The sequence below is a fragment of the Micromesistius poutassou genome, assembly GCF_964030765.1.
Source record: "Micromesistius poutassou genome assembly, chromosome: 8".
Taxonomy (NCBI): Eukaryota; Metazoa; Chordata; class Actinopteri; order Gadiformes; family Gadidae; genus Micromesistius; species Micromesistius poutassou.
The window spans coordinates 12720131-12744256 of record NC_140278.1 but is presented as its reverse complement, the minus strand read 5'-3'; the positions used below and the strand labels follow the sequence as shown (position 1 = coordinate 12744256).

Sequence of the window (24126 nt, the reverse complement as noted above, 5' to 3'; positions counted from 1 at the left end):
AAAATGTTTAAAAAATCATTCCACTATGACTGCTACCACAAAATCTACTTTCTCTGGTGTTTACTCTACTTATCTGAGCTTATTTACAAAGTCGACAACAACTCGTCCATTATTTTGTGACATATTTGTCCAATAGATGGAACAGATAGCCACCGTCTTGGGACCAGAGATAGCTTATCTGGAAAGGTTCTACAAATCCTTCACTGTCAAACTCTTCTCCTTAATTAACCAATACAAACATTCTCAAAATGTACTCCAAAACACCCCGCCTCAGCCCAATCCTTTTGTAGGACATCTTGAGAAGGGGAAAAAAAATCCCTAGAAGTAGAAGGAAGGGCATAAATTGACAGCCTCCACCCCCCGCCCGCTCTCCCCTCTCTGGTGCAGATTGATTTGAGGGATTGTAGAATTCCCCATCTCCCAAAGCTAAGGTCAGTGACCTCCCCTCCAAATAACCACACTGAGTTATAGGCTGCTCCGCACTGGCCTCTTTTATCTCGCTACAAAAGACCCACTACAGTGTCTCCCAAAGCCTCGCCGTAAAAAAGCGGAAAAGTCCAAAAGCTCTTTTAAAATGCCTTGAAGAAACACACGCAGTAAATCAGCGTGGCCAGCTCTCCACGCCGAACCATAACACCTCACTGGCCGTCTTGGGAGGGACACTGTTAACATGTCACTTCACCTTTAGATACAAATTAAGATTGATTAGCCGGAATTACTGCGTGTTTTGGTTGGTTTGAAATTAAGACTTGCATCTGAAGCAACCACCTCACGACGAAAAACGTATCGCACCTTCGGATTTCATACATCTCCGCTTTGCTGTTGCTGACACAATTTCCTAGCAAGCCACTTGTTCCGTCTACTTTCATTGGAACAAGACACTGGCACAAGGAATACTATAATTAATGCCACATAGGAGCCAATGATAGAGAAATCCTGGCCATAGTGTCGGCAGAAGACATATTGCCTTCACAATCCTAGAAACCAGGATGACGAAACGGGTTTCCTATACAGGGTAATTTTATAAAGAAGACATCTTGTGGATTTTTTTTGAATTATTTCCACAAAAGGGGTGAGCGGAACAGTACTCATATGCTGAGTTGGTCAAAAGTCTCAATGGCTCTGTGCCCTAGCTGACGATTCGTGTCAGACAGGGTTGTGAGTTTAGAAAGAAGGCAGAGTTTTTAGAATTTGTATAGAGAATTCCGACTTTCGCAGTGCACTTGGGGTCAAAGGTGGCCCATGTGTGCATTTCTCAATCATCGGTCCTGAACAGCCCGCACTCTTCAAAGAAGTAAATTCTCCATATAAACACACACAGATACTCACTACACACACACACACACACACACACACACACACACACACACACACACACACACACACAATCTGTTCTCAGGAGAAGCGTTCATTACACAGGGATTACTAAAATAAATGTTTTAATCAAGTTGTGCAGACAGCTGCAAACCGCTAGGCGAGAAAATGGCAATGATGGGGTCCATCAGGCGTTAAAGGAAAACACATCAAGGGTGTGTGTGTGTGTGTGTGTGTGTGTGTCTTCCTGTTGCAGTCCAGTGTGTCCAGCTGTGTGAAGGACCTGCGGTTCCATATATGGCCACACATACATAAGCAACCTCTGCCCAGGGACCGCCGATCCAATATCTCATCAGCTCTGCCGCATACCTTCACTGCAGTGTTTTCTCAGCCCTGACTGACATACAGTCGATACATGTCCAAGTATAGGTCATTGGAACAGAATGTGGTTATTTTTAAAAGAGCTGTATTAACCGAATGGAACTTGTGAAACGCAAGGAAACCAGAAGGATCCAGAGCACGTGGTTCTGTACAGCGTCGCCAGGGGAGCTCAGACCCCATATCTTGTCAGAGCTGGTGAGGAATGAGAGAGGTGAAAGGGACAGTTGACGATAATCCACACAGAGCTGATAATCCTCCTGTCCTTCCCCATTTCCCACTGTTTTCCCTCCCTCCTACTGGGAGTACTCGGTCGACCAGTCCGGGCTTTAATAGAGTCTTTCAGCGGCCCGGGGAGGGAAAACATCTCCAGCTGCTCCTACGTCCACTATCACGGCTCCAGCGGAGCCTGAAATGTGAGTTACCGAATAATTACAACCATGTCATCTCCATACAGTACTAGTTACATTGTTTCTGTCCACATTGGAACAATGGAGAACATGCATAAGCTCCAGCTTTGTTTGTGTTTTCTACCAAAATGTTATTAACCAGGGAGTCATGTCAGTTTGACGACTGGGATGCTGGTCTACAGACCCCAAGAACTATGGATAAACAATATTTGAGGCTACTGCTTCATTATAAGAATGTCCATCATATTATGGTTTCTCATTATTTTTCTGGAATGTGGGGTTGCAGCCCTGCCCTCGCCTACTCAGTGCAGAAATATCAAAAGGTACCCGAGCCCCCCACGGTACGGAGCCCTCCATCAACAAGCGCACAAGCTGCTCACTCACTGACGCCATTTCCTCCTCATGAGGTTCCTCAATAAGTCCATTGATCTCCGGCGGCCATAAAACCAAATAAAACTGTCTGACACCAGATGTAGCAGCGCAGAAAAATAAAAAACCAACGCACACCGGGAGTCGGCCAAAACACTTTATAGACTGTGCCACACGGAATATGATGTTGTACCTTGCAGCTCGCAATCCCTGGTGCTCCTGTGCTTCGATGTGCAAAGTGGAACAACATTACATCATATGTCCTTCCAGGCTTTTAATACACACCTGTAACTACAGACTGTATGGTCTACTTGTTGCAGCAATGTGTTCCCTCCACGTCCCTCGAGTTTGTTCGTATGCCGTCGTATTCCTGAGAGGTCCCCTGCCCCACGACCCCCACGACCCCCCCGACCCCCTGTCCCTCCTATTCATCCAGCTAAAAGGCAGGGTCGTGTTCTCGTGTCGTGTTTGACTAAATGAACATGCCGTGGCTGTCCTGGCACCCAGACCGCGAGTCAATGTAGAGCATGACCGCAGGAACCACAAGTTGATTTAGGGTCATTGAATTATCCCTCACCATAATAGCTCTCTCAGTCATTTTAATCCCGCCAGAACAAGAGCTCTTCTGAGCCCATGATGAGTAATACACGTGATTACCTCATTATGGAATCAACAGCTATGATAGCTCGGTTGACGGGCACTGCCTTCGGGGCGGTGGCTGGCTGGGACTCCGCTTGCTTGATTCTCATCATAGGTCACACTGCAGTGCACTTGAGGCATGATACGTTTTTATTTTGCAGCCACGATGACTGGGTTTAAAAAATAAAGTAAAAAAGTAAAGGCAAATAAGCCCTTAATACGCCATCACCAGCAAAGATAGAGGACGCAAGATACAAGAAAGTCAAGACTAACTTAATGCATAAACTGATGGTGACAAGGGTTAAAAAACCTTCCCTCTGTCCTCTCTTTTGCTGGACATAGGAAGAGTTTGCCCTGATGTTTCTGGCCGTGCTTGGAGACATAGACCAGAAGCAACTAGCAATGGCTAACTATGAATGGGGGTAATGAGGCATTACAATCATGCCAGAAGCCTCATGCCTTAGATGTATCAAGCGGCCTCCATAAATCACAACGTGAGCCAATCTGGAGTCTAGACTACTGGTCCAGACATAGTAATGGACTTCTCCACCTTGCATAAAAATAGATGTCAGACAGTGCTTAAAACCTATTGATAATGTAAAAGCATGGGACTTATACTCAGATACCAAGGGAAAACATTCCTTTTACTCCAGAAAAGTTGCCGGACTGGTAAGCCAGTTGAGGCTATATAACATGCACCTGTAGTGCTGCGTGCAATGCAAAATGAGCCTCTCAGAAATAGCTGAGCCAGGGACAGGGGCTGCTAAAAACGCCACATAAAAGCTAGCACGGGGCTGAATTATGGCCTGCAAAGCGACAAACCACACCGGGCTGCCTTTGGTTTGCCGGGTGGATGGTGGGCCCCTGCCTTGGCCTGCCCCCATGTGCTGCTGCTGTCAGGTGGCCTTGCATGAAGTACATTAGCGAGGAAGTGTGTGTGTGTGTGTGTGTGTGTGTGTGTGTGTGTGTGTGTGTGTGTGTGTGTGTGTGTGTGTGTGGCTTTCAGGGGGAGTAAGTGGGGGGTCATTGCAGGTGGCAAAATCCACATCCTCCCCCCCTCGCGTTCCTTCTGCCACTTCCCTTGCGTCACCCCCTCGCTCATGCAGGCACCCATTTTCCCTGGGCTAACAGGTTTAACAGCCAGGCCAATTGTGACTCCCTGTCGGAGGGCCTGTGAAGTTGGCAGTCCCATACGGGACCTTTCATTAGGGATAAGTAGAGTCTGATATTTCTCAGCTGCAGCTCTAATTTACTGGGAGTGAAAGTTCACTTAACAGGACTTGCGCTTTCTTTGCTAACCGACCCCTGTTTCAGGTTAGTAAATGCCTAGTGCATAGAGAAGGGTGCAAATTGCCATGCTTAGTGAATTTACTCCCGCATATTACCTTACACATAGTCACGTACAGAAAGTGTACTGCAATGTGTTTGTCCGAAAGTTTAATATTAATTATTTTATATACACACACAATAAATCCAAACCTTTTTCTAAGATGCTATTCTTTCATTTGAAACTCCTTTTAAATGTTTATAGCTGCCAATGGCATACCAGAGGCCATCCATCCAACCACAATGACTAGATGGAAGTAGTTTACTGTTTAACAAAGACTAACAGTCCCTTGTAGTTACACATTAGCTGTGGCCTTGTCTGAATACAATAGCAATGGGTTAGAGAGTAGGATATCAACTTTGTGTTGTCATGACTACCAAATGACACTTTTTAGTTAATAGTTATTTAAGGTAACTGAATAATTATTTTGAAACCAAGATAATCCTGGTAATCGAATTAAGAGCAAATAAATTGGCATTAATTAAGTTAGTTATTTATAATTAAATAATAAACCAAAAAATAGGGGTTTGGTTTCCTCACTAAATACAAACTTGTCAGATAAATAACCATAATAAGTAAGAACTTGGAAAGCTGTCAAAATGTCACACAATACATACATTTTAATTATATTCTAAAGACTATACTGGAAAGGCTATGTTGCAGGACAATCGCTATTTTTTGGAGAAGCAATTTTGGGAATTACAGAGCTGGGGTATAAGTTTGCCTAGAAAACAATTACCGTTTCTTATACATTCAATTCACTTGTGAGCAGGGAACAGGAAGACATTTCCCCCTAATTGGATCCATCCAAGGCCTTGCAGACATCACCAAACACGCAATGCGAGCCAAGGCTGGCAGAGAGAGGATGTCGAAACAGTGTATTTTCTCCTCAGAGAGCCCCTTGTTGCCCACAGTGAGAGACAGGGGCCCATGTGGCAGGGCTGGGAGGAATATGAGCCGTGCGCTGTGGGCCAACTCATCAGGAGAGGTGCTGGGTCTTCACGGACGCCACAGGCTCCTCTAATTCCCCCCTATGACCACCTGGCAGCCTAGTTGGCCGGCTGCACTGAATGTGCGCAGGCGTGTGCTCTGGTGTTCCTCCGTAGCGCGTGTTTATATGCCCGTGCGCGCTGAAGAAATATGTATGCAGACATGGCTGTGTGTGCTTGCGACTGATTGTTTTATGGAGAACAAGGGAGCGTGGTAGACATGAAGAAAGAAAACAGAGATGGAGAGAGAGAGAGAGGCGGAGAGGGGCTTGGACGGGGGCCTGTGTGCATGCACTATGTATGTGTGCATATGACATCAGCCCCTTCACTGCTTCCAGCTTCCCTTCTCTGCTGTCAGTCACTGCTCACTTCTAATACGAGGCACCGGGGCAGATACGTCCACGGCTAGCTTTGGTAATGGAAAAGCTGATCTGGGAATCTGCATAACAAAGCTACTGTCGACTAAAAAGGCAACTGGAGAGGCCCACGGCTTCTTTCTTCAGACCACAATGCCACTAAGCGTTTGTCGCTCTCGCTTTTTTTCTCCCTTTCTTTTTCTCTCTCTTTCTCTCTCCATTATTTTCTGTTTCCCAGTTCCCTTTTGGCTTCACAACATTGCCTCGCGTTTGTTTTCGACTGGCCACGGCATGATGAATATGCTCTTTGGAAAAGGGAACATGACATACTGGAGCAGAAGATGAGGGGGGTGGGGGCGAAATTATTGAAATGACATCAGTGCCGAGGAGGAGTCCCAAAATAAACATCAATAAAGTCAAATTAAACGCTACCACCTGGTGGAGTGCGTGTCTCTATACTGCGTCTAAGTGTCACTCCTGTGGTCTGCTTCCAGCCCCGCGAGTGGAGCGGCCCGTCCACATGGGTCCGTCACCGCCGGCACCAACCCGACCCGTCCATATTAAATCCATTCTTCATTTTCCCCGTCCTCCACGTATTCTCCACGACTGTGCACGGACACAGATCCCCAGGCCCTCCATCTCCCCGTCCGCTCTACCATGTCCGTTTCATCTTCAACACAACCGTGCTTTTCTGTAATGCTCAGCAACCGTGACGGCCAGCCTCGTCCGTACACCCTACACATGTGGAGAGCATTATGCCAGGGGGAAACAGAAAACATTGGTAATGTTCACTTGTTACCACATCCATTCTGATCGCCACAAGCCCCTCTTTGTCTCACATTATCCTTGGTGCTTCTTTCTGTCAAACCGGCTCTCCGTCATTCTTCCACCGGCTAACTGTCAACTGGGCTTGTGTTAATTTGATTCCCGCCGAGTTCACAGGCGGGACAGACACAGGAGGGGGCCAACCTGCCATCCCACTCAGACACGGGAAGCAGGGAGAGGGGGGGGTCAAGCGCGTGTCACTGCGATGAGGAGTTCACACCTCGCAACCCCGCACAATAACTACAGGCCCATTATCGTTGACAGCTGACGGCAAAACAAACCGGCAACTGTTAGCAAGGGCTTGATGAGGCCTTCCAACCTGCCTGCGTGTCGGAAACATTCGAGATCCACCTCAGCGAGAGAGAGCCCGAGCAGAGTTAATCCTGTGTGGGGTTCCTGTGCTCCTCCTGCCTGTGGCAGGAATGATCACAATGTGACCTAGTGGTAGGACGTCAGTTAAAAAAAAAGACAAGGCCAGGGCCTCCTGGTGAGCGTCTTTTCTACTGTTGAGTGTGTGTGTTCTATCAACAGCATATTCCATCAAAACAAGGAGAAACGAGTGCTTCCCTAGCATCCCAGGGCTGCCCATTGAGGGGTTGTCAATGTTGTATTTTGTTTTTTTACTTTTTAGGGGAAACCGGTATTGGTGTTCCGGAGAAGCGAATGTAGGCCATTGATCTGGATGGCTCTGTCAAGAAGAGAACGATCTAGTGGTTGTCAGCGAGAGAAATAACATCCGTTTGACATCTGAGTCCACTATTGGAGGGAGGCAGGGCAGAAAAGAGGGCCCCACAGATCAAACAGGCAGCTAGCAGTCTCTTATTAGGAGCAGAGCCAGCACAGGGAATCGGGTTCTGTCCACACACACACACACACACACACACACACACACACACACACACACACACACACACACACACACACACACACACACACACACACACACACACACACACACACACACACACACACACACACACTTTTTGTGAGCCTTGTGGTTCTCTGCGTGGCCAGCCGCTCTCTGTGCAGTATTTGCCGCCTGGAGAAGATGTCAGAATAAGTCAAAACGGTTGTGCCGCTGCTTGACATGTTTAAGTCCAAACTAATGGGAGGAAATTGATTCCCAGGCTAGTGCTCGCACACACGCAGTCACGGCTTTAGCAGGCAACGTTGACCGCAAGGTGTTAGGGAGAGGGCGAGTGGGCGAGTGGGGGGGGGGGGTGTTTGTAGGTGTGTGTGTGTGTGTGTGTGTGTGTGTGTGTGTGTGTGTGTGTGTGTGTGTGTGTGTGTGTGTGTGAGACAGAAAGAGAACACGCATGTGTGAAAATGTGAAACATGTGTGTGTGTTACTGTCCATCTAGGTGTTTGACAAAAATAAGATGAACATGTGCAAAAAGGTAAAGTTTGTGTGTGTGTCTGTGGTCCTTCAAAATATTATGAATATTGTGTCTTTGAACCTGAAAACGGTTGCTTATATTCTCTAATGTCACCATTTCTATTTCCAGGTGCCCTTTAAATGAACACATTGTTGCTTCCCCTAATTTAGTTAATTCTCCCTATTATGATTTTCTCCATTAGCCTACAAGTTCGTTTTTGGATTGGCTATTTCTCTTGCACACATCTTCCTATTTTGAAGAGAAACACACACATCTGCACAGAAACAAAAGCACAGAAATACACACACAAAGTTCCCATCCTCTCAGCCCACTGGAGACAATCAGTGAGTAATCTCAGCCTGGTTCCATGGAAGGACAGTCCCAGTGAGAGAGGCCCATGGAGCCAGGCCCCAAGAGACAGGCCGAGGGAGCCAGGCCTAGGGAGCCAGGCCCCAAAAGACAGGCCCAGTGAGCCAGGCCCCAAGAGACAGGCCTAGGGAGCAAGGCCCAGTGAGACAGGCCCAATAAGACAGGCCCAGTGAGGCAGACCTTTACAGGTCACATACCGGAGACAAATTTTCCTCTACCGTTTCAAACCATCTGAAGAAATTGTTAAAGATGTGTTCCAATGACTCTTTTTCTGTGTCCCAAATTGTGACCGCTAAAGAGCCGGCTCATCCATCATTTTTTACAAGCCCTTCCGATGCCCAGCACGCAACATAATGTTCTCCTCTGCAAGAAGTAAACAGGCACACAACCGCGATGCACGCACACACACACACACACACACACCCATACACACAGAAAGGCAGACAGGAAGCCCCACGCATACACAAACGTTCTGCTGTCCATTGGAGAGGCCTCACCCCCTGGCTAGCTACTGAGTGGCACAGTGGCTGGGCCAACAGCCTCAATTGAACTCCCACACAGAGACATTGAGAACCGTTCTCAGGGCCCCACTCCAGGGCCCAACTCATATGCCACCACCGCCACCGCCACCACTTAAACCAAAGCAAACTGAGCGAAAAGATACAACCCGGCTACATTTGCAGTCCGTGTCCATTGCTTTGTTAAAATAAAATTCTTATATTTATTTTTCGATTTCAAATGCATGAACCAAAATGTGCTTTGAGACTTGAGCCAGCGATATATCCTTAGACAGGGCTTATTCAAAGCAGGGGTTATTATTTGATACGTCTTTGTGATCATATAATAGTCAGAGTGAGAAGGATATGTAAATAAGGGTTGTCACTCACCAGCAGGCGGGCAGCTGGAGCAGTTTGCCATACAGAGCTGTGCTGAAGGAAGGGATGATGGGCAGCAGAGGCAGGAAAGTCCCCGCCGCGTCCTGGCACGTCAGGCCTGCCTGGAACTCAAATACCTGGGGGGGCAGGGCAGGGGAGTAAAAAAAGTGATGAAGAAGTGAGTGGCAATAATCAGGATGGAGTGACAAGGGGGGAATAGGTGAAGAAGGGGGTGGAGGGGGGAGAGAGAGAGAGAAAAAATAACGAAATAGAGAACAATCAAACAGAGCGGAGCAGGCAGATGGAAGAGAGAGGAGAGAGATAGGGAGTAATCACTGCAAAAGTTCAGGGATTTGAACCGTTCTCGAATATGCAGGAAAAAACAAGTCAGAATGTATCAAATGTGTGGCTTACTAAAAAGGAAAAACACGCAAATGCAGGGAAGATGTAGGTTTGGGCTGTGGGCTGGGACTGTCTGCATCTGCGGTGGCGGGCGCAAAAACATGCCATCAGCCATGTTTTACTCTAAGTTCACCTGTCAGCGAGGCCGTCTCCTGCTCTGGGAGACCAGGTCAGTAACATAACCAGCCTCAGACACAGCCCTTCAAGGACAATCACACGCAGAGCCACAGATGGGCTGTTGTTCCCTGGTCTGTCCTTCCCTCTCTCTCATTACAACGAGAAGAGCAGATTCCAGTGGAACAAAACATCTCGTTAAGTGAAACCTAATACCGCGCACGGAATGATTCTAAACACTCACATTCTGTGACCGCTATCCAAAGACTGCATTCACAATTTTGTTTAGGTTTTGCTTTTTCATGGAGGATGGTTTTTGAGGCTCCCCAGCCCAACCGTGGTTTCCCAAACCACATTTGTCCTAATAATCGTCCAATTAGCATAGCTTCTGGTAGCCACCCTGCTAGGAGTATATACTATGACCGCGGCATTAGTATTTATACTATGAATGAGCTCCCATAAAGCACGGAGAGAGAGAGAGAGAGAGAGAGAGAGAGAGAGAGAGAGAGAGAGAGAGAGAGAGAGAGAGAGAGAGAGAGAGAGATGGAGAGATGGAGATGGAAAGGGGCCAGCTGTGACATCATCAACCCACTGTCGCTTCACATTCACGCTGCTGTAAAACCACATTGTGCTGGTCTGTCATTTGTTGCAAGTGAAGCCCCATATTAATCCATTAGGGGATTGGGGGATTTTAGTTAAACTAACAATTACCCAGTGGTAAGTTTCTAAATGGCTGTGGTATCTCACAAGCAATGTCATTGTAGATCATTATTCACTTTTAAATGTAAGAGTGCAGGCTAAGGTTCAACAATGATCACACACACACACACACACACACACACACACACACACACACACACACATTATGTTGCACTTCTATGGAAGTCAACACAGTCCACATCACAACAAGCCCCAACATCCAAAAAGCTGTGTGAACCAATGGTTACCCATCACCTCCTCAAAACAGACAGCCTAACTGACACTGCCAGTGTCAATAAAAAACACATGGAGATAAGCCTCAGCTTATCCCCGTTTTAAATCACTTCCTAAACCGAATTATTTGCGAGCCAAACGACCTCCACCTTGCCGTGATCCTGCTCCCAGCAATGCAGCGTGGAGCTGGAACCGTGGCGGATGCGGATGCTCATTGGCCGGCCAGCCTGGGCCTTGGCCACTGACTGGCTGAGAGGTTAACCATGTGGTGACCCTCTGATAAGCAGCGACAGTGTGCCTGGCAAACATCCTGTTTTAGAGCAACACATCCAGGCCATCCCAGGCCGGACAGGCCTGACCTGCATTGGAATAGAGATTTGTGTTGCCCGGCTTTTTAATGTCGATGCTCTGGGTAACGGCCAAAGCTCTGGCCGCATTCCACCAGATCCTCATGCATCAACATGAACTATGAATCACCCTTTAAGGAATGGAAAACATGGAGAAATCGAACTAGTGCAACATGAGCCTTAATGATGTTGTTAGTAAATAGATGTATTGCAGTCAACCAAGTCACCTATTCAGACCGAAATTATGTAATTGGTAAATAGATGTTTTGACCCACATTGATGATCTTCAGCAAAGCGCATCATTTTTCTTTACAATCATGTCTAAGTGCTATGCACTTATAGGTTCCCATTGATGACATCTCATCATACGGTTGTTTATTTTTCAATGATAGGTATCATTAAGTACAAAACCCAATAACCCTGTGATTCTGCAACCAGAGTGCTGAACCCAGCCGGTGCTAGGCCGTCCGCTGCTGGTACGGGTAGTGCAGACCTTTATGGGCCAGGTGAATAGGGGGCATGAGGGTCATTAGAAGGGCCACTAGGGTCATTTTAAAGTGCAGTTGAAAGTGTTGCCAAGCAGGCTGACCTTTTCACCCCGGGTTAGAGCATGCCACCTCCCTAGGATCTGGTGAAAGTTCATAGTGTTAAGGTACTGCGAAAGTCAAATGATTTTCTGATAACAGAAGTTTGATTTTGAGAGAAATTTAGAAATGTTAATACAAATGCACAATCAAACATAAGATTTGATTACTTAAAAAAAGAATAATCATCATAACGATCATGATATATTATCCTCCATATACCATTCAAGTCTCTTATGATAGAGAGGAGTTAGATAGTTAGTTGTAATCTAAATCACACCTACACTATGCCTTCACATGTCTTGCAAAGCAGGCCAACAGCACTGCGGGCCTGCATGGTGTCTGGAGAGGTCAGAGCGCTCCTCTCACCTTGAGGTAGCAGTGTGCGTAGCAGTTGTGCAGCAGGTTGTCGGAGGGCTGGCTGAGAGCACTGACCAGGCCCACCAGCTCAGGCCCGTACATGGGGACAGTGTGCTCCACATTCACCCTCTCCACCTGGAAGCGCAGGGCCGGCAGCGGACGCACTGGCTGGAAGGCCGGCACGCTGAGGGGTGCAGGTGGCGCCTGGGAAGGGGCAGTGTGGAGGAAGATGTGGAAGTTAAAAGTTGACTTCTAAAGTCTGCTTTTAAACAACCTATATTTGCAAGAAGATTTGCATGTAAAACTCCACTTTATTAGCTTTATGTTTTCATAATTGTGTCAAAATCGTGAGGGTGAATAAAAAGTCTTCAGAATGGTCTTGTCTTGTCCTAAACATCAATATTTAGCGGCCCCTGCTTGGGTAGCAGCTGCTGTGTGAGTATGATGTGATGTCAAGGCGCCCCACTACCTTCTGTCCCATCAGGACCGGCATGAGCGTGTGCAGCAGGTTGAACTCTGCCACGGACACCGTGATGCAGACCTTCAGCAGAGTGAGACAGGTGAGTCTGGTGGGGATGAATTCCTCCAGGCTGGAGAGCTCCTCTGGCGTGGCTGGAGCTGGCCGCTCCTCCACCACTTCTGAAAGAAGCAGAAGAGACAATGGTGTACAATGGTGGATAACCTCACCAGGGGCCGGGTTGATCACTGTTTACTATTTAGAGGAATGCTTGGGGTTTACAAGGAAGTGAGTGTGTGAGAGTGAGCGTGAGTGTGAGTGTGTGTGGCTGTTTGTGGGTGTGTGTATGTGTTGGCAAACTACTACAGCAAAAGCAGTGTTGTGCAGCGGGGGGGTTTCGGAAAATGCTAATCACACACACAGTATTTCATCCCGGGTGATAAAGTGGTGGGAGAGAGGACGAAGATTGATGATATGTGGAAAGTACACCAATGAAAGATTGTGATGGACCACTGCTACGAAATGATACGTAAAACTCACAAAAGACGTAAAATAAAATACATTTTGAAAGAGTGATGTTATCCGTGTGAGGCGGTTGGCTTCCGGGTTGAGCTCCTTTGTTTTGAACCACGTACAATCACAAGCCTGACCCCCCTGGAGACAGCCATTAATCTGGACTACATCAGTGAACAAGGACGTTCTGTGAGGTCAGCTCTGACCACAGGGAGAGAACCGACCACAGCGCCGAAAACCGCCTTCCCACGGCCAGAGTGGGATCAGAACCAGGGCTTTTTGTTACTGAAGAGCCCCTTGGCCACGGTTCTAGATACCGGACTTGTTCTCAGGTCAGCGAAATGGTTCCGTTGAACCGGGTTTCCTGCACTGAGGTGGGCTCAGAACCCGATCCCGGTGGCTTTCTGCGCTGCGGTCTGGCGCCGTAAGATAAGTCAGGTTATTCTGGCACGGCACAGTGCTGTCCAATCACATGCCAGAGCTCGGGTCTCCATCCGTAGTCAACAATCAAAACCCCCGAGAAAAGACGGAAACAGACATCCACATTGCCAATGTGTATGCATGTGCACACATACACATAGACACACACACAAGAACACACAAACACACAGAAACAATTATCACAGCCGAAAAATACACTCTGTATTTTCCTGTTCCATTTAGCAGGCCCGACCTGTAAAAGACATATCGGTCTTTATTATTATTGAGCAACATTAAGGAGAGAAAAAAAACATGAATACTGCAAGTAATTTTCTTGTACTTTGTACAGAGCGGCTTTTGGAGAAGGAAAAATCTAATTTTGGCTCTCATTACGTGGTAGGTTTAGGGCGGAAAGTACATTTTCTTGATTTCTTGAGTATTTGGTGAGTGTGAGTGTGGGGAGGGGGGGGGGGAGTGGAGGCATGTACAAGTAGAAAGATAGTCATTACTTTGAACCTGTGACCCCTGCTTCTCTCTGGCAGACAGGCAAACAGATACGCATATCGACCATTCAGTTTATTTGTTATTATGAAGACAGCTGGAGCCGTCAAGTCTTCAAATGGAGTCACAAAATGGCAGAAAATAATCCAAATAATGAAGCCCAAATCCAAGAAGTGTGAGCAGTACAAACCTATTGACTAAAACATATAACTTAGTTATAAATATGGTTCTAATCAATCGTTTTAGTTATTTTCATTTAAACATAACTGATAGGTTGAAAAACAATGGAGGTATGGAACACAAAGTTCCAGAGGTAGCTTTTGCTACTGCCAATATTTTCACTATGTATTTCATCAACAGTTGATAGAGGAGAATATTTATAACCCGTAATAACAAAAGGCTAAGGAAAAAAACACTCCTTCTTCATCACTATTTGTGCGTACCCTGGCAAAATATGTTCTTATCTCAATTTCTCAATCCCCTGCCTGCAATGGCAGCTGAGTTGACCTTTCTTAAACTGTATCAAGGGAGAGAAAACTTATATAGAAACAGGAAGGAACACACTGACCCAACCGGCTCAAGTCGAACACCCTATAGTAATTACCCCATCATCTATTATCTATCACAGATGCTGAGACAACCGAAACCAAAGGATGTTATGCTTTCGCAAAAAAGGAAAAAAAAAGAATTAAGACTTATTGCTAGAGATATTACACGGCCGCACATTCCGCAGCACAGCTTTTACAACATCCCCGCGATGAGCTCATCGATGGCAGCGCGGGGGCCGCACCACTAACAAAAGGTGTTTGGATTAACCTCCCTCACGGCGTCCAAAAGGGGTCAGCGCTTTCATGTTCGGCTGCGTGTCGAAACGCCGGGTTGCGCAAGGAAATAACAAAGGGATGAGCAGTCCGCCGTTTCCCGGCACTCTTTCACGTTACGTTTTGGTGGAGCGACGTGAGCCAGAGAGACGGGCAGATTAAGCCATCGGGAACGTGGACCCCGTGCACGTTAACGATTGTTTCCTTTATAGTTCTTTCGGGGGTTTTGACATGTTTTTTATCCATTCCAAATTATTTCAGTGCAGACCTTTGTCACCGGAGCGCTGTTTCTTTACGTTTTTCCACTGAAGAGACAAGAGTTGTGACGATGTGCGCATATGCACCCAATTTGCGATATCCCACACAGATAAAATAATATGTGATGGCCTGACAGGCAGATATATATCAAACTCACGCCGTGCCAGGTTGAAGTCGAGATGAGAGAAAGGTTGGCAGTCAAACAAACATTTCATGAATGGTAAGTAAAGTGCTTCCATGGCACCAACTGATTTATCCTTTTAACCACCAACTTCTTTCTGTGATTTATTGATTGTTAGCATAGCTCAGGAACAGTGCGAGTAGGATCTTATAAGGTTACACGAGTTGTAAGAAATCAATAGATTCACCAGTACTTCTAGAAATCTCTGGAGAGGTAATACTTAAGTAAATACTTAGTAAACTAATTTTTTTTCATCTGGGGAGACAGGTTTTTGTGACGACCCAAATCGTATTTATTAGTGCTGAAAAACGACAGCGTTAGCAGGGTTTAACAGTAAAACACGCAAGATACTAAAAATCTAACTGCAGCACTGCAGTACGAGTACTATAACACATCCATCATTTCTTCTTTCTTTCTACACTCAATGGCCTGTCTAAAAGTAGCCGATGTCCTCTGCTGGACCGTGCAGTCGGACTAAACAAACTGCCAACCATGCGGAACCACAGAAACAACGCGCGTGTGTGTGCGAGCGTGACCTCTGACCTGGCTCTGGCTTGCAGTAGGGCTCGTACTCGTGGTCCATGGCGCAGGCGACCATCTTGAGGATGCGGTGGACGGCACTACTGTGTAGTCGGACCTCCAGGGGCCCGACCACCAGCCGCTTGACGGAGCTCTCCTGCACGGCCGGCACTGGCTCCTCCTTGGCAACCGCTGGGAAGTCCTGCGAGCCCACGCTCCCTGGAGGAACACAAAGGCACATATCCACCGGAGGTCACACACAAGGTTTATATGAATATATATCAATACGTGTCTTTGTGTGCCTTGAAAAGCGCCTATAATAAAATGTATTATTATTCAATTAAAAGTTCTGCATTTAGACAGGGGTATCACTCCTTTTGAAGCAAGGTGAGTGATGCAACAGAATCAAATGGAGTCCACAACTTCCAAACTACATGGCTTTAAACTGTTGGGATGCTCTGTGAAATGACACAGAAAGAAGAGAAAGAGGGAAAAGAGGCGGCGAGACGAGGCAGCGTCAGAAAGCTCTGCGCAGCTCACACAGGCCTGCGGGCTCTCCGGTGATCACTATTCCAAATGTCGGCCTCTCTCCCACAGCTGCCCCTGCACTTGCAAGGGGCCTGTAGCACAGAGGTCACTGCTTAAATCCACCACTCACTCGCAATAAAATGAGAAAAATTTTTTTACAAATAAACGACCGAGCGGATGAATGGCGAATGGCGGTTGTGTGTGTGTGTGTGTGTGTGTGTCTGGGGTTTAAAGGGTCAACAGTTGCTTTATTCACATTACATGAAATCCACATTCTCACAGTTCAGACAGCCCGCTGATGTTATGCTTGTATGGGATTCTTTTACTTTTATTGTTTTATTTTAGAACTAGAGATTACGAATTCCCTCGCTATTGGTGATTTTAGAGAAAGGGCACCAGACGATGTCACTTCCCCTTCCCGCTACTTGTGCGATGTGGCTGCGAAGGATTAAGCTAATATCCACCATGTGGCTGCAGTTAAGAGAGCGGTCAGCGGCCTGGGAGGGGGCTGGAATGTGCTGGGACTTTAGAAGCGGTATCTGCCTGCTCCCCAAAGGCACAGGGGGCTCTGATCGGCAACGTAACTCCGATGTGACATCAGCGGCTCGGTTCATATTTTGGTTGACTCAAAAGTGTGCTTTAAGTTCGCGTCCATGCGGTGACGGAGACTAATTTGCTCGGGCCGACACCGGATCCCGTCCCCTTCTTAGGGGAGAGGAGGAAGAGTGCAATTGGCCAAGGGTTTAGCCCCGGTGTCCCCGAAGAGGAACGCAGCGGAGCGACAGCTTACCGCCCTGTCACTAATCATTTTGACAGCTGACGATGACACTACCAATGTTTTCCCTCTTTGTTTTTAATTTAGATTCTTATCTTTAGTTGACAGCTCGCAGGAAACAATAGCCTAGTCAGGGTGAGATGGAGACAGAGAGGCAGAGAGAGAGAGAGTGATAGAGTGTAAGAGTAAGAGAGATAGAGAGTAAGAAAGTAAGAGGGACAGAGAGGGCGAGACAGAGAAACAGAAAGACAGAGAGACAGAGACATAGAGACAGAGAGAAAGAGTGATAGTGTAAGAGAGACAGAGAGAGCGAGTGATTGAGTAGATAGCAGGTGAAAGAAGTAGAAGTACTCACACTCCCAGAAATATTCCAGTAACTAGTAACTAGAAACCTTCCTCTCGGAAGGTTTCTCTCCAGACGCTTCTTGGTTTCTGTGTGCTTATTCATTTAACACTCCTGCGTGCTACCTGTGCCAACATCTCATCCTAATAAAACAGACATCAGAACAGTGTATCTTTGCTGGCATTTATCCATGATCAACATTTGCCAGTGGAGCCGATGATGGACACAAGCCAATTAAGTGTGATCTCGACTTCAATTGGCAACCACAGATGTAGCTTAAAGATCAGACTTATTCAGGTCAATCTTCAGAGCTGATCGGCAAAAGAATGCTCTTTATGTTTTATTTTGTTTTTCTACTATTGTGGCATCAATCATGACATTCCTTATTGACGAACAACAGCCACGTTACAAAACAGTCTGGCACCTTCCATACAAACATTCCTAACAATAAGGCCATGGGAGCAAAGAGACGTGCTCCCAGTGCCAAATGTAACATTCACAGTCACTCAGGTCATAATGCAAGCGAGAGAGCAAGCCCCTGATCTCTTAATGTGAGCCTCAGATCTTCCAAGACTTTAAATAAACATTCTTAAGAGCTGTGGTAAAGAAATGAGGATTCTGCCTTTGTCAGGACTCCTGCCAGCCAGAGTGACACCCAATTAGCCAAGCGACGGCCTATTCACTTTCTAAAGCGCTTACAGGTACAGAGAGCGAGGGAGAGAGAGAGAGAGAGAGACACACACACACACACAGAGGGGAAACAGTGTATCAACAAGCGGTACAGAGAAAGAAACGCAAATACGTGTCAGCACAGACTAAACACTCCTGACAGCTGCCCTCCAGGTAAGTTTGGGGTGAGCGTGGGGACAGGAAGGGTCAAGGACCAGGTGGCTGCATATCAAACAAGACACCTTCTTTCTCTGAGTCTCCAGGGGGCATGTTTGACAGAAGAGACGCAGCGGGGAGGGGAGGGCAGAAAGAAAAGAAAGAAAGAGAGAGAGAGCGAGCGAGCGAGACTTAACATGACAGGTAGAGAAAAAGAGAGAGAAGGGGGGTAGAGAGAGAAAGGTGAGGGAAATGAGCAAACAAGCAGTGTGTAGAGGAATGAGTGAGACAATACCTTTGCCACTGCCGTTCTCCATTGTGTAGAGGTAATCCATGTAGAAAGCACCAAAGCGTTGCATGCCGGCTATCTCTGTGTAGGTCTCCTGTCAAACAAAAGCAGAGCCAGGTAAACACCACGGTAGGGGAGTAAACAGCCCAACAACCCCCTACCCAGTGAGCTGTGGATGGGGTCAGGGTGTCAGGGGTGAAGGGAGATCAGAACCAAGATGGGATGAATAAAAGGTGCTTGGTTCAGTGGTGTTTTTTTTTTTTCTTACTGAAGCAAATATATTAAAAGTCATGATTCCCAAAAACACTCACTTGGACAGCACACTGTGTGTGTAAGCGTGAAATGCAGAGCACGCCCTGATTAGTAAAGATGGAAAAATAAACCTGACAATCAGGGCATCATGTTCTGTACACAGAGTTTGATTATTAATGTCTTGTTTGACAGGTTCTTTTTGCAACAGAATTTGGATTGGATTAAAAATCTATTTTGAAACAAAATAAGTCTATAATTGCAAAAAAATGCTTAATTCTGAATGATTTTAATTGCAACCATGGACAGAGATCAAGCTAATTTCTGAATTACGGTGATATTTCAGACCTCTTATCAAATATCCTCTTCATTTGTGAACTATGTGTGTTAATAACTCAACTGTGATCATGTATTAGTCTGTAGGTGTAGTATAGAGCTATTGACCCAGCCCTGCAGAGTACTCTAGAGGTTATCACCACTTTGCTCTCTAACGCTACCTATAGTGCACATCAATCCACTGGAAAGCAATGACACACACACACACACACACACACACACACACACACACACACACACACACACACACACACATCATTACACCCCTCACCTTCCAACTAGCTCCAATGGCAGCCTTATCAGAAAGGGAAGTTAATGAATAATATTTATTAGGCCCTCACTAATGGTGCAGGCCTGCGTTTGGATCAAAGCCATAAAAGGCCCGTCACAACACTGCTAATGAATTGACACACACTTTGACTTCTTGAGCCTTTCAAGTATCCAAAGACCGACGAAGGGATGAATAGATTATCAGCTGGATGGACGGTGAGTGGATGGACAAACAGTTACCCCCATTGAGGGTCATGAGCATGGCTGAGCAGCGTCAACAGGCCGGTCGGGGATGGCTGACAGAGGGGAGCTGAGCCTTATCAGGGATCAGGGCTTTAATGCTACTAGACAGATAGAGCCAGCATTCCTCCACTGCGGTGCACAGCGCTGCCAGTGGAAAGACAGACACCACCGGGACTGGAAGTTAGTAATCTGTATTTGGTAGTGATTTAAGGGGAATAGATGAAATTCTTCAGCTCAGACGTGTTTCGCTGATTTTGGATGGGATTTGCTGCAGTTTGGCAAGAGACTGTAATACCAACGAATCGCTTGCAACATCAGATGGAATCCAGTCATGGTATCGATGATGAGATGTCAGGACCTCAGGGCGCGAACCTTCTGAAACGTTACAAACCGAATAGTTTGTACAGCTCGGCTGCCTCTCCTGTTTTTGGTGGCTACCATAGCTACCAAAGCTAAGATAAACCCAGTACAAAAATGATGTCACATGATGATTACAATTGTAATTGCTGTGTTGCTGTATTGCCTGTGTTGCTGTGTGTGTGTTACATGTGTGCTGCTCAATATTTCCACCGCCATTAAAAGAGGATTTAAATGAAGTATCACTGAGACATCCATGCTGTGATGATGACCTTGTGGTTGGTGGCGTCCAGGATGAACTCGGCCCGCACGCCGTTGTTCTCTGGGCTGCGGTAGTCGAACAGGGAGTTTGTCAGGTACGTCATCCCCTTAGCGCTCAGAGTCTCGCCGCACATGAAGAACACGGCGTCCTGGCGAGAGAGAGAGAGGGGAAAATAACGGAGAAGTAGGCCCGAGTGGACAAATATACAACCATGTCGATGATTAATGTAGATTAATGTTATGACCAATTATGCCAGGGGATTTGAGTCATGTTACATATAACACTTTGACACACTTATTTAGTTAATAAGTGTGCCGCGGGAAGCTTCCAAGTTTCTTGTCCGAACCGTGACCACCGGTCATAAATGCAAACATAATCAATTTTCGATTAACTTTATGATATAATATTACGCTGCGAAAACACGGCAGGTTGAATGGATGGCTGTGCATGGGCGGTAAGAAAGGGGACTGTGTCGCCACAGGCTTCCAGAATGTGTGTGAATAACATGTGGATATTAATATAAAAAGGTAGTTGGAACACACAATTCCATAAAGAAACCTCAATCACACCTCTGTGTCTACCTCTGAAATGGACACCTGCTTGTGTGCGGGCGTGCGTATGTGTGTGCGACTATGATCTCCTTCCGTTTTGTTTTATAAAGGAAACGTATCCTCCTGGTGTTCTTGACTTCTCCTGGTGGTGTACACAGTGTGCCTTTACCTCCTCCCGTCTGTTCAGGTTATCCTCAAAGTCCCGCACTCCCATGATGCCTTTCAGGCAGGCGGCCCGGCAGCCCACGATGCCAATCTGACAGTCGAAGAACGCCTCGCCCATCATCAGCACCTGGGAACAGTGAGGAGGGGAATGTGAGAAAGACTCAATATGAAAGTGGGACAGACTGAGGGGAGGAAGAGCCAAAGTGAAACCAGTGTATTGGGTTGTTAAATCGAGGGACATGTCTCTGGTGGAAGGAGTTGTAAAGACGTGCACCGCTCAGTGTGTGTTACTTGGTGTCGAAGGAAACACTTCTGATTTATTGAAATGGAAAATGCTTCACAGGACTGGGGAGGTAATGAGCTAGGCTGCGCAATATGCACACAGTCAATATTATACCAATAAAAATACTACAGGGCAAAAGTTCATAGTAATGCAACCCAAACTCGCTTTTTAACTTTTTAAGACTGTAATTCTTCTACTGGGTTATGGACTCATTATATTATTGGCATATCACAAACAGAGCTCAGCAATAGGTGATTTAAGGGGCTGCTAGTGTTGGTTTGTGGTGTTGGCGGCTCTGGGTTATAGGCTCATTACACTGTGTAAAGAAAATAAAGGGGCAACCGGTTACCCATTTCTGTGTGTGTGTGTGTGTGTGTGTGTGTGTGTGTGTGTGTGTGTGTGTGTGTGTGTGTGTGTGTGTGTGTGTGTGTGTGTTCATGTTTTACCCACCACTTTGTCTCCTCTCCCCAGAAGACAACCAAGCAGAGAGCAACCCAATAAAACACAAGGTTTCACCACACTGTAATTACAACCCCAAACCCCCCCTTGTCTTTTACAAGCGAGACCCCCCCCCCCCCCCCCCGGCCGCCTCCCTCCTTCAGCTTCTCTCACGTTGCTGTCCAGCTTCCAGCGAGAGCATAAATTACCGAAATTGGAATTGGAAATCTCTCTGAATTCGTACATCTGGCAGAAAGCTCAGAGAAGAAAAGCCCTTTACTACCCAGGTAATCAGAGAATAAGGTACGTATGTATAGAAATATAAAAAGTGGATCTCGTGCAGTGAGTGGGGGAGCGGTGGGAGCAATCCGTCTTGGCGGGCGGCGCTCACCGAGGGCCAGGGATTAGACATGTGAGGGGTGTCTTTAGGAACACTCCTGAGGAGTGAATTACGAGGAAGACACGGTCTGCGGTGGTGTGTCTCCAAGGGGCCTCTGAGTAAATTGTCTTTAATAACGAGAGGATCAGAAAAATATGATCCTTAAACTGACAGATATGAGAGATGAATCCAGTGTTCTCCTTTTCCTTTTTTTTTTTCTATTTATTCATTTGAAGAAATTGGGCCACTCCGAGGTAGGTACAGATACAGTGAGCACAGAGCACTATAGGAACGATCCATGGTGGCTGAAAAGGATAGAGGATCACCTCAATGGTGATTCCCTCCGGCTCCAGACACAGGACCTCTCTGGACTTGACCTTCTGCGGACTGTAGTAGCTGCTCTCCGACAGAGACTCTGTCAGCTGAGGAAACAGACGCAGAGAACGAACACACACACACACACACACGTTTTAGGTACAGCACAGCAACAACTGATAATAAAAAAAACACAACACGTCATCAATATGTTTGCCTGGGTGATTCGAGAAAGTTCATGAATCCCCCTGACATTAAACGGGAGACGGAGCGCTTCAGGAATCCAGTGTTCGGAGGAGAACTCGGCGGTGTCCAACACAGGAAGCAGGTGCAGGGCCTGGAAGCAGCTGTGCCTTATTACAGCGACCCACACTCTATCCCCTCACCCCATCGCCCTGGCTGCCTTCTTCCTCCCTCCACTCGGGAGGGTTTATTCACGCACAGGGAGCAAGGGCCGACCCAGAGCCCACTCAGGACACCCGCTTAGCAGGGACTTTTAAAACAACAACACAGAACAAATGGGGAAGGAAGATCATTAGCCTAGGAGCAGCTTTTCCCCTCAGATACAGTGGATGCAGACTTATGGTTTATCCAGAAACAACATGGCCGCCTTAGTGTGGATGAACAGAAGGGGAAGCGAGGAGGGGTTGGAGGGGTTCTTCAGACTGTGTTGAAGCCTAAAACAACACAGTAACACAGATAAATCACTAAATTAAGCTACTGTGGCAGATTAGCCAACACTGGATTTATAGAATAAAATAATGCATTATTCTAAACTTTAAATGAAGGTCTGGGTACTTTAAGTGAGACATAGAAAGAGCAAAAAAATATTTAAAAGCTGTAGAGGAAACCAGAATAGGATTTCTTTGATACAAATCCAATTTCCACTGCCAGAAATAACATTGAAAAGTTTAGAGGAAATAGTGTTTCTGAAATTGGGGGAAAAATGAACTCAAACTCCTGTCATAGATACCTCTTGCAGGTGTGTTACAACTGACAGGAAGGGAGAGAAGGTGATTGACCTCAGACTGCACGTGATGTGTGTAGCGCGTCGTTAAAATTACACGTCTAACTTTTCCGATCAAATGGATCGGGATGTAATGCATCAGGATCCGAAGAAATTACCTCCCTGATTCCACAGGCACGTCAACCTCAGGTCCCTGCAGTGGCTCTTCAAAGAGCAGAACGTTTCCCTCAAACTAAACGCTTCCGCGCATGAGAGCGGGGAAAGCATTTAAAACTCAGCTGTCTGCAATTACTCCAGACAAGAGGCAATTAATTGATTAAAAGAACTCAAACACTACAGGAACAATTTAAACATTATTAGGAGCGCACTGAAAACACATGCACACACACATACATACATACATACACAGGGCAGGGGGCACACACACACACACACACACACACACACACACACACACACACACACACACACACACACACACACACACACACACACACACACACACACACACACACACACACACACACACATGCACAGCACACATTAGGGTAGAAATACGATCTGACCAGCCTAAACCTGAGGGGAAATGCAGATGAATTCCAACTATTCTGAGTGAGCGCACGGGATTACCGTTGGGATGGCTTTCTAAATAGTAATCATAGCATGTATAATGTCTGAGACATTAACGTGACCCGAGACACCCGTTAGCGGCTGCCCGTACGCTCCCCGCCCAGAACCGCACATGGAGGGGAAAGACGTACACAAACCTCCCTGGGAGCGGGCTCCGGACTTTACATTGTAACCGCAAGAAAGCATTGGAGGGACGGAATTGGCCAGGGAAGGGAAGATGAAAAATCGGAGGCATTAGAAAGTCCTAATTGCTAACACAACTGTATCTTAAGGCCAGATTCAGG

The 24126-nt window shown here is 46.6% G+C and overlaps 1 protein-coding gene across 1 annotated transcript in view; it reads right to left on the bottom strand.

Moving 5' to 3' along the window:
* Positions 1–24126, bottom strand: part of vps13b (vacuolar protein sorting 13 homolog B) — a 322396-nt gene that overhangs the window by 259878 nt on the left and 38392 nt on the right. Inside the window, 8 exon segments of the mRNA XM_084471728.1 lie at positions 9240–9364; positions 11977–12171; positions 12437–12606; positions 15662–15856; positions 18404–18491; positions 20125–20262; positions 20835–20957; positions 22257–22352. Coding sequence (XP_084327854.1) covers positions 9240–9364; positions 11977–12171; positions 12437–12606; positions 15662–15856; positions 18404–18491; positions 20125–20262; positions 20835–20957; positions 22257–22352 — 1130 coding nt within the window.